General features: G+C 37.3%; 2 protein-coding genes across 2 annotated transcripts; both read right to left on the reverse strand.

The window, feature by feature from the left end:
* Nucleotides 1-22: 22 nt before the first annotated feature.
* LOC306764497 (protein limb expression 1-like) lies at nucleotides 23-4113 on the reverse strand (the record flags this gene model as incomplete). Its single annotated transcript, XM_079251671.1, has 6 exons — nucleotides 23-478; nucleotides 581-658; nucleotides 1592-1687; nucleotides 1763-1909; nucleotides 3255-3460; nucleotides 4032-4113. The coding sequence occupies 6 exons, from the start codon at nucleotides 4111-4113 to the stop codon at nucleotides 23-25; spliced, it is 1065 nt and encodes a 354-aa protein (XP_079107797.1).
* Nucleotides 4114-5142: 1029 nt separating this feature from the next.
* On the reverse strand, nucleotides 5143-9155 carry riok2 (RIO kinase 2 (yeast)). The gene is made up of 10 exons (XM_079251852.1): nucleotides 8999-9155; nucleotides 8225-8363; nucleotides 8020-8136; nucleotides 7425-7600; nucleotides 7217-7305; nucleotides 6922-7113; nucleotides 6740-6832; nucleotides 6199-6600; nucleotides 5878-5977; nucleotides 5143-5609 (listed from the first exon to the last, which is right to left on the reverse strand). Exons 1-10 carry the CDS (start codon nucleotides 9062-9064, stop codon nucleotides 5448-5450), a joined length of 1536 nt encoding a protein of 511 aa, XP_079107978.1. The 5' UTR covers nucleotides 9065-9155; the 3' UTR covers nucleotides 5143-5447.
* Between the last annotated feature and the right edge of the window lie 2372 nt (nucleotides 9156-11527).

Raw genomic sequence — 11527 nt, forward strand, 5'->3', positions numbered from 1 at the left:
AAGGATGTCTATTGTTTATTACTTATTCTGTTGCAGAGTTAATTAAAGGCATAAAAGTCCACTCTGAGCATGGAGAGGAACTGTTGGAGAGCCTTTCTGTGCTAAAAGTGAGCAATGTGTTGTTGTAGAGGGTTGGTGACAAACTGCAAGGTGCTATCTGGTCCTCAGAGTCCTGATTATATAATGTGTGTAAAGGGAGTTGCTCTTGATAGGACATGTGATTTGGCGGCTGGCTGAAGACTTCAGGTGTGTGGTGAATGTATGCCTGGCTCAGAGCTAAGCTTAGTATCTCTGTCTTTTCCTTGTAGAAGCGTAGTTCTATGCCTCGGCGCCGAGCCAGCACCAGCTCCCTCTGCGCCACCTGCAGCTCTGCACCAAGGAGCCCTGATGACCTTTGCTCCCGTCCAAGCCAATCCAGAGCCATATTACTGCGCATGTACTCATCAAGTCCTCGCTTGGAATAAAAGGTGATCACACTCTGGGAGGAGAGAAGAGTGTGTCATCACTGAGCTATGGTGGAAATGCCGCATCAAAGTTTAGCGTTACTGGGAATAACCTATACAGCTGGCAAGACATGTACCTGTCGAGAGTACTGCCTTTCCCTCAGGGCCTTCAGTGTCCCATTCCAGTGCAACAACTGGAAAATTGTCATCATTTCCTACAGATAGATAAAGGCAACGGAGACTTGATAAGCAAACCCCAACATTCAGATTAGTGTCTGTCAGTTTGACAAAAAGCAGTTCAAAATATCTTTAGGCTGTGCCCAAACTGCATGTGATTGGGTTGATAGAATGTCCCAAATCTAAGGTTTGATGCAATTTTCACCATGATTTATAATCCCCGCCTCGGTGAACAGCTGCCATGTGTTAGGAGCAAGTGACATTCGTGCTAAACAGACAAATAGGACATAGGTAGAAAATATTACAAATAAGTTGTTCGATGTTAAAGTTCACTTTGGATTTGCTGGCCTGTTTAGACTGTTTCCTGTCTTATTTGCTTATGACTCTACCTGTAATAATTTAACTCCTCCTGCACTACATGCACTAAAGCATATGAAGGTATACAGCTCATAGTTGATGATGGGAGTTGTTTGTTTGTATGTGGTTAGATTTCAGTGTATATGTTTTATAATTTTTTTTGTAGTTTTGGGGCTTTTCATTGAAATGAATTGAGCTGTTGCAGGAATGATAACGAACCTATTTCCTTCAACTAATAACCCCTTGTCTGCACATTCATTTATTTACTCAAAGGCAGAAAAATAATTTTTTCCCCTGCCATGGCTTTCTGCCAAGGTCTAAGAGAGGAGTTAGAAAATGCAGATGGAAAAACAATAAATGTAATGATTGCAGTAAATGCCAGAACTACCACCCAATGTTTGACTTAGAAATAACATATTTAGCTAAATTATACCACTTAGACTTTGGACCTGGTGATGAATACAATATGTATGATCTGTAGGTGCAAAGTAATGCTTCAGAAACTGAAACCTTTGAAAAAAAAAAAACTTTCATACATTTATCACACGACATCTCATGATTTATGAGCCCAGCTCAAGAAAATTATAATTTTGCACAAAGGCTTCCTGTTTTACCTGGAACTCCAGCATGGTCTTTCCCATGTAGGAGTGGAGCAGCAAACTGTAGATTCCTATACTGGTGCTGGAATCACATGCTTCGTCTAGAGAGACCTTTACAAAAACAGCGGCATAGATCAATATTCCTGTTAAAACTGATCATAATAATGTGTGTTTGCACTGGCTTACACTTCCAGCACTCTCTCTGGCTGCCTGATGCAAACTGTGTGCTATGAATTCAGGGCTGATGCGTCTACACGGCAGCTCGTTTGCCAGAGAGTTCATTAGAGCCACACGAGCTGCATCTCTGCGAGCCTCTGCTTGAGTGTCACACACCTGAGGAGGACATATAAACACAAAAAGGTACAAATTTGAAAATGAGAGCACAAGAGAAACATGTGGGAAGCTTTGTCTCTTTAAGTAGACATTTTAGGGTCACTGGATATGGGTGAGCACTTACTCTTACATTTTTTTGATGGTTTCACACTTCATTACAGCTAAGCAGAGGATCAGAACTTGAATCACCGTTAAAAATAGGACAGAGAGGCATTCATAGATAACTAATCACATGACTGGGGGCGGTTATCTGGGTCATAATAAGTTCATTGAAACACATCAAAGAATTTAAAGCGAACAAAAACAATGTAGACCAACCTTAAAGGTGCGTGTAACATAGTTCCTACTGATCTGTCTTTAAATATGACTTTTAAACATCTGACCCTGAATGTGAATGCAAGTAAATGTAATGAAACTTAGCACAGATACAAACTTCTAAAATAAATAAATAAAATTGTTAAAAAATCTTTCAGTGTCTTCAGAATCCTCACTAAGCTACACAGAATCAGCTCATGTGGTTTTTACTTAGTGTTATATCCTGGAAGCAACTTCAGAGTTTTATCTTTGAGAGTAATAAAAAAAACAATTTAAAGCTTTAAACTTCTCCTAAACTTTAGGGAAATTTGAAATGGCTTGTTTAAATTTGTAAGACTAAATTAACACTGACTTTTAGGCCAGAATAGAAAAAATTCCGACCCATCTCCACCTTTGCTATGAACACAGTAGTGATACCATTATGCTCTGATAGTATTTGTTATCAGCACAGGAAATGATGGACGGTGTCACATACAGACATTCTGATGATGAATTGATGTTAGAGTTACAGATAACAGACTTGGACATATGTTTACCTTTCAGTATGACAACAATCATTAACCTGCTGCAAAGTTTATAAAATTGCACCATAATTATGTCTACTTTTCTTTTGCTATTGTATTTTTGCTTATTTGATTGTTTTCATGTTAATAAATATTGATGCTTTCGTAAAGATTCAATTTAAACACAAGTTATTTTCTAATCGAAAATATTTTTTAAGTTGTTCATTAATATGTACTTATAAAGACACCACCAGCTCTGATCAGTGCAAAACGTTTGGCGTAATATAATCTGAGTATGACTTTGTGAAGCTGCAGTACATGCAGATTTGAAATAATAAAGAAATATAATTCCCGTCGCAAAAACATTTATTCTGAATCAGTAATAATAAGTGATATTTCTCATTGTATTAATAGCAGAAATTATGTTATCTGCACCACCATCAGATTAGTAAATATAATTTCTTGTATCTAAGATTATTTGAGATTTTTTTATTTTACCAGATGTCAGTGGTGGGCAGCGGACACACCTTATAGTTACCAAAGCAGCTTCCTCCAGGCAGAGTGACATAGCAGACGTATGGAGGACCAGTGGAAGGTGCAGACTCATACAACAGCAGGCTCTCTTTCTGTCCAGCTGTCTTCCCATCAAAACCGTCTGATTCACTGGAGGAATCTTGTATCTGACTTGCCTGCTTCCGCTCCCAGAAGTTATGGAGAATGGCCACCACATTCACTGCACACCGATGGATACAACAGTGTTAAAGACTTTCATGGAAGATAACTGAATGTTGACATGTAAGGATTAAAATAAAGGCATGAATTGTCTTCAATTCTAAATAGTAAAATATTGATGTAGCTCTGTGTGACGAATGGTTATGTTTAACTCAATAGTTGCTATTTTAGGTATACAAACTAGTCATCTAGGTACAGTGTATCAGCTTTTCCATGTATTAAGCATTAGGAGCTAAAGGCAAACACACCTTTATATACTCAAGCCAGCAGACTGTAGCACTGACATGTAATGAAGTAGTATCAGTGTTTCCAGAGCCTCCTTTCACACCTCTATGCTATGCAGATCACAAGGTTTTGATTTCTGGCATTGCAGTTAACTAATACAGAAGATGTGTGTAGGGCCCCAAGTCAAAGAAAGATGTGAGTTTTAGAAAATCATTCAAGCATCATTTTCAGATTTGTGGTAAAGAGAAATCCATGTTGAGCTGTAACACTTTCACTCTCCTCACAAATAAAATATGTATCCATTTCAAATTTAAACTGGTCTGTAAATTTATTAGAAAGTTACTCACAGTCTTTGGGATCGGTGTCGGTCTCACTCTGGGATAAGTATGACATGATGCTCTCCTCCACTTCAAGGTAAGTCATCTTCATCCAGCATTAACTTCACCTGTTTAAATGGTCCACCAATAAAATGACCCTAAAATTCTACAGCCACCTCCATCAACCACCATCAGGACAGGACAGGAACATTCAAATATGTACAAACAATGTAAGAAAATCTCAACTCTCAAGGCACAACACCCCTAAACCTCCTTGCTCCTAGTCTGCTTCTCTCATGTTAACAACTCATTGGGGTTTCTCTTTTGAAGCGCACCACCTTTGTCACTCTCTCTGCCAATTACATCCGAGGGCCCCTCAATCCTTGTTCGCATGCTCACACAGAGGTGTAGAGAGGAATGTTGGGCCCCTCCCCTCTGGTCATGCAGCTGGCTAATCCCCAAACAGAACTGGACAATTTAAAACTTGTAGAAAGTCCCAAGTTAAGCAGACTTCACAAATAAAAAGAAAGCACAAAGCCACGTGATGCATCTATTTAACAACAACAAAAAAAACATGTTAGTATCTGGGATCATAGGAATGACTGTATTATTTGGTGGGACATGTGGGGGATGGGACATTTTTTGACTCAACTCAAATTTAAACCCACTAAGCTCTGGGACCGAGTCCATTCACTCTCTTCAATATGAATGGCCATTGTTCAAGTCTGAATCCAGCCCTTTTCTAAAAGCCTCTTACACATAAATTAGCCGAATTCTGAGAAAAACTAGTTTCCTGGCAACCAACTCCTCTTTTCTTTCCTTTACTCTCCCCTTCATTTTTATTTGTTGCAGGAGCATTTCTTGCTACTTCATAGATGTCTGTTACCACAACCTTGTGACTACTTGCTTACCAGAGTATTTTCAGCAATAAACAAAAAACCCTGAATATCAGCTTAAATAGCAGAATAACCAATAATAAGTATATTTTATCAATGTTGAAGTTGTGTTTGCAACACTTGTTTTTCCAATGTGACAGAATTAATTCAACTTGATAAACAAAGATTTAGTCTAAATATTAAGTACAGTGATCATGTTGTTTACTGTATTATTAGAAACATAAAAAAAACATTCCTCAGCAGTCATGCATTGAATAGAAGTCAGTCACACCACTTTATAAAATAGGTGGTCAATATTTACATTAGACTATGTAAAGCAGCACGATACACACTCCTGTTTGCATGGAGAAATGTCCTGTCATCATGTTTGTCCAAAAGGAGATGTTCATAATAATTTGCCATTCCTCTGTGATTGTAAAACAACAAACGCTGAGTAATGGCTCTGACATTGTCTAGCCATCTTTACACCAAAGAGGAACCACAAAAGATGAAAATTAACCAGTAAAAACATGTTGAAATGCACTCTGTGAGTCCACAATGGCATTCTTATTTATCCCCAGAAATGAGCACTCTCCAAGCTGGACTTGATATTATTGTGGTTCTCCCTCCGAGTTTTGGTCACCAAGTTGGCCTCTCCTTTGTGCAGACGTCTCCTCTGTGCTGCCTTCTGCTGTTTGGTGAGTTGTCTTCGCACTTTCTGACGGACAATCTCCTGCAACACACACAACAGCAGGTTACTACACATAAACTGCATGTTTGCCAACTTTCCATTCAATTATGTAAGCTTGTTGTCTCTGTTGAAGTCGTGTTTTTACAAACAGCGGCGCAAGAAGAAAACCTTTAGCAGCATCAACGTGACATTCTGGTTTGTGCCAAAATATATTTGCTGTCATTTTAATGGTAAAAACCAGGGATTATCATAAAAAAACATTTTCTGATCTTTTTACCACACATTCACAGAGCTGTGAGTCTATACATACTGGTGGTATGGTAGAGCAGCTCCCCACACTGCCAACAGTGGCTTCGCTGTCCGTTCTCCTCCTCCTATGTTCTGCAATTTGTTGAAGACTGTCCATGTCTCTGAAGAAAAAAAAACAAACATTAAGCTATTTTAGTTGTATACTTGACACAAATTCCCAAATTTGACAGATATCACATTATATTTATATCCAAAGTCTGAACTTTGTTGCTATATGGTTTTTGTTAACAAGCTTAAAGTTATTTGCAGGTTTTGTACCACAGCCCTAACAGGTGGAATATTTAAACAGTTTTCAAATGAGAACTTAATTCTTTGTGTTTACCTGAAAGGTTTGAACTCTTTGTTGGAGGCAGAGAGGTCCGTCAGCTCTGGACACTCATCCTCTGCTTCCTTCAGCTCTTCCTCTAACGCCTCTTCATCACCTCTAGTTGGGGATTCTGCCTCAGCCTTTTCCTCCTCCTGATCTTGTCCGACTGCAGGTGATTCACTGATTTTTAACCCCTCCAGTTCTAGCATTGCATGTTTATATTCCTCCATATCCACACTCTCCTCCTCTCTCTCTGCCCTCTCATCTGTTGCCTTTACTTCATCATCATCATCATCATCTTCTTCTTCACTATCTTCTTCCTCCCCAGGTCCTGCCGGATGTAGTAATTCACTGTCTTTCTCCAGATCTTTGGTGAACCCACTGGCTGAGACTTCAACATCTAGAGTACAAGACCGCCTGTATAAAAGCAATAGGAGCTTTATAAGAAATAGTCATAGTACAGAATTTGATTTATTTACATAAAATAAGTAGATTATATATATCCAGCACCCTATAACAGTATATACAAGTGCAGTAGTTGCAACTAAGACGTTACCTGATGTTGTTGAAGGTCGGAAAGAGCTCGCTTTCATAATTAAATCTCTTTGCAAAGAAATCTCTGACACATTTAACATCGCGGTCAAAATACCTGCATTGTACAGAGGTGAATAAATCAAACATCTTGCAATAATTGCATTTCAACTGTGAAAATGTAATCTGTCTGGAAAATAGACCCACCATTCAGCGTTGGGGTGTGACGTAGACACCATCTGTGGAAAGTCAATCATAGTGATGTGGTCCTGGTCATCCAGCATCATGTTGAACTCGTTAAAGTCTCCATGAATCAGGCCATGATTGGCCAGTTTGACTATGAGCTCCATTACCTCACTGTACAGAGCAGATGGGTCCTGCAACTCATGCACCTGACATCTGCAATTCAATGTAAAATTATGCAAGTAAGACACATTAAATTGGACTATTATTAGACTTACTATTATGTGAGGCAAGAAAGAAGAGTGGCCTGTTTACATACAGAGGGAATCCGTTGATGAACTCCATCACTACAGCATGTCTGTTGTAATCCACAGGCTTGGGAACGGGAAAGCCTCGGTCATACAGGGCCTGGGAAGAGGAATGAGATAAATCAAAATAATCAACAACACAAAATGACTGGTACTGATCTGGTGGCATTTTATGGTATTCTACACAACTTACACATTTCCTTGACCTTGGCCCCTTACCTTCATGTAGGCAAACTCCTTCATGGCAGATAGGCGTGAAAGGTAGAGCCAGGACATGTTCTTCCTGTGTTTGTGGTAATCCCTCTTGTTCTTCAGGTTCCTAAAGGATGTACGGCCCAACCTATGCAACTTCAGAGCATACTGTTGCCCAGCTGGACTTGCCACAATGTATATGTCTATACACATTGAGGAAAAAAACAATAGTAAATAATAGCCTTATGTTGGTTGTTTTTTGTTTTATTGATCTATTAAATAATTTTTTCGGTGCTTTCTTTAGCATTAGTTTAAAATTCGTTAAATAAGGTAAGAAAAAATGGAGTCAGAAGATCCATTTTAACTTAAAACACCATCAAGTTTAGCATTATCTTGACAGAACATTTGATATATTTAACCTATTCAAAGCATTTAACACTTTTTAGCCTAGGAACAATGCCAAATGTAAACATAAATGTTAAAAGATAAAACAGAACAAAAAATACTAGCATATAAATTTATTTTAACTAATCACAAAAAAAAAAAAAAAAAAAAAGCAAAAAAAAAAAGCAGAGAGATTTTGCATTAAGTTAATATTTACCTGACATTTCTGGTTTCTTACCTGACTCTTTGCCTACACCCATCTGGTTGCCAACTGACAATATCACTTCTCTAGCGCAAAGGGTCTTCAGAGCCAAGTAGTCATATCCTCCGTAGTTCAATCTGTAGCCCTGCACACCTTAAAATCAACACACACACCTCGTACGATTAGATATAATCTGCACCTGAGTTTGTGAGACAAAGCAAGCATGTCTGCGTTTTCTTACTCTTGGTACGTTCATAGACTACAAGCTTGTGTTTGACAAGTTCTCTGAGGATCTTGTTGCAGCCGCCATGCTTGAGGCTTGCTATGGATGACAGAAGACTCACTGGAACAATCTCATGGTTCTTCATCCCCATCTCAACCTGTGAGGGAAACAGAGTTGGATCGTGTTTGTAGTACAGTCGTGATTACAGCAACCTTAATTCCCAAATAGAGCAGCAGCAGTACAAATCACATGCAGAAACACAACACAACAAAGATGCTAGATTGCTATAAATGATAGTAAGTTCTGGCGATTTGTTGTCATTTGTAACAGTTGATCTGGAAACAATCAATAAATCATACTGATTGGTAGACAACAATATACGAGTTACGTCTAATTATTCTTGAGGTAATTATGATTATAACAGTGCAGAAACACAACACAACAAAGATGCTAGATTGCTATAAATGATAGTAAGTTCTGGCGATTTGTTGTCATTTGTAACAGTTGATCTGGAAACAATCAATAAATCATACTGATTGGTAGACAACAATATACGAGTTACGTCTAATTATTCTTGAGGTAATTATGATTATAACAGTATTTATAAACACCAACACATCATGTCAACAGTGTGCTGCTGAAAAAGTGTCTCATAAGAACCATTAAACTTCACTGGATTAGTTGGGGATGGTGAGCACAGACTGTATATAAAGAGAGAGTGGTGACAGACAGTGGTTAGCCTAGCATAGGCTAACTGTTGGGCCAAGTCCGATCAGTCAGCATGCTACTTACAGCAGTGAGGACTCGGAAGTCATCTCGCGATAAATATCTCAATATCACGACATTCAGCTTCCCCATTTTTCAATCGATTCAAAATCCGTGTATGTAAGTAAGCTGTCGGTTACTAAAGAGTTTTAGAGAGCTACCGGCAAAGAGAAGCTAATTTTGGTAAACATGTGTTAGGCGGAAGTTCAATGGACGGAAGATACGTCACCTCCTTTTTCATATTAAATCAAACTTTATTAATATCTTTGTCGTCAACACAATTTTAAAAAAGAAACACAAGATTAAAAAGTAAAATAATAAACAGACAACGTATCATGAGATCTTTACTTGTATTTTACTTTTACGCATGAGTGTTCACCCTTTACTGCATCTTGTGACACTGCTTTTGTTTTGTGAAAAGTGCAGTATATATGTGAAAAGACATGTTAGGTGATTCAGGAAAAAGCTTCAACTTATGTTAAACAAAAGATTTGTCAGACCTCAAAGGAGCCTAAAGATAGAAATACTGCTAAATAGAAAGAACTGCATAAAAAGCCAGAGTATTTTACTATTTAAATTTTATTAACATGTTTTAGAACTTCTCTTATTATATAAAATGTCCTGACAGTGATCAGTGCCAAGTTTACATCTTTGCACCATACTCTTTTGCAATAAAGTTATTATCATGATCATCATTTCCACTGACCGAAAAGTTATCTTATGGAGATTTTTCACACACACACACACACACACACACACACACACACACACACACACACACACACACACATATATATATATATATATATATATATATATATATATATATATATATATATATATATATATATATATATATATATAATTTTTTTAAAAATATATATATATTTAATTTTTTTTTAATCATACAAATCAAAATCTGGATTTATGGGGATAAAAAAGTCAAAGTACAAAGTCAGTTTCATGTCCTGCTCTTGGTTTAATAATAAAAAAAAAAAAAAAAATTACACAGTTATTATTAAATCACGGGCCTCAAACTGCACATCTGTCTCACTGTTTGTCACATTGTCATGGCTTACTGATAAACAGTAAATGTTATTTACTTTTTCTGCTCAGAATAATTGAATTTTCTGTAATATGTGGGAGACTCAGTGTGGAAATTTGTTCAATATTATTTATTGTGCAGATATGTCCGATACTTTTCAGCTGGCAGTTTGTGGTTCCTCTGATATTTGTTTATTTAACTATTTACTTTTAAATGTGGCTTATTATATATATAGTCTAGTCATCACAGATCACAAAATAAGTCTCCCACAAGGGAAATAAAATGTACAATCTTGAATCAAAATATGAAAGATGTGCATCTAAAGAAATTCTGCATGTGACATAACACTGCATAACTTTACTGAAATCTGAAGGCCGGGTGTATGTGTTTGTGTGTGATAAAGAGAAGACAGACAGACAGACAGTGTGTTAAACAGATTTACTGGAAAGTTACTGTTGCCCTAGCAGCTGGATTCTGTACATTCCAGGGCTAGGCTGTATGAAGAGCTTGTGTGTATGTGTGTGTCGGTGTATTTGGGTAGCATGACAGTACAGAGCTTGTCTGTCGATCACAGGGGGAGTCAGAGTTAAAGACACACACACACACACACACACACACACACACACACACACACACACACACACACACACACACACACACACACAAACAGATAAAATGGGCTCCTTTATTTCTAAAGTTATTGTCATGCATCAGAAGTTTATGACCTACAAAAGTGTGAATCAAACAGTCGTGGGAAAATTACCTGAGTTTATCATCTTTGGTGTTCCAGTCTCTGCAGTATGTTGTACAATGCCTGTTGACATCTTGACCCTCTGATGCATGAATTATTAGAAAATCAATGCCACACTTTTTACATACAGTATTTTACTTCTTCCTCCATGTGCAGAGACTTTTTCCTTTGTCTCTAATATTGTATATTCTATGGAAATATTTGTAAAACAAAATATTGTCATATATATTATCACTGAGGTAAACGTAGTAATAATTTGTATGTGAAATTTTGTACATTTGTTTATTCTTCAGCGAGTGGCAATGTATTGGGTGACTCTCCTAATGTTCATCAAAGTAGCAAAATTTCAATAAGTAGAAAAAAACCTTTAAATAGGTGTCCACTGTAATGGACATGATGCATCGAAGCATTTAACCACTTTAAAATTCATAATATTACCACACCACTTCCACAAAATTTACCAAAAAATGATTAATTGAAAGCAAAATGCTCAAAACATTTTCTACAAAATCCAAACATTTGCAGCCTCAATGAGTTACTATGTACAGATTTTCTAAATGGCAGCGGTATACTTTGCTAGACTATACAGATGTCCACTGGATGATATGCAAAACTGAAAGTCTGAAACAGGAAGCAGCTATTCTCAGCAGAGGACTAAAAGTGATGATTATGTAATTGTGCTATGACGTGATTATCTTGATTTCCATACAAACCTATTACAAAATTAAAGATAATACAGTTGTGCAATAAAAAACCCCCC

The sequence above is a fragment of the Telmatherina bonti genome (genome assembly GCF_933228915.1).
Source record: "Telmatherina bonti genome assembly, chromosome: 13".
NCBI lineage: Eukaryota > Metazoa > Chordata > Actinopteri > Atheriniformes > Telmatherinidae > Telmatherina > Telmatherina bonti.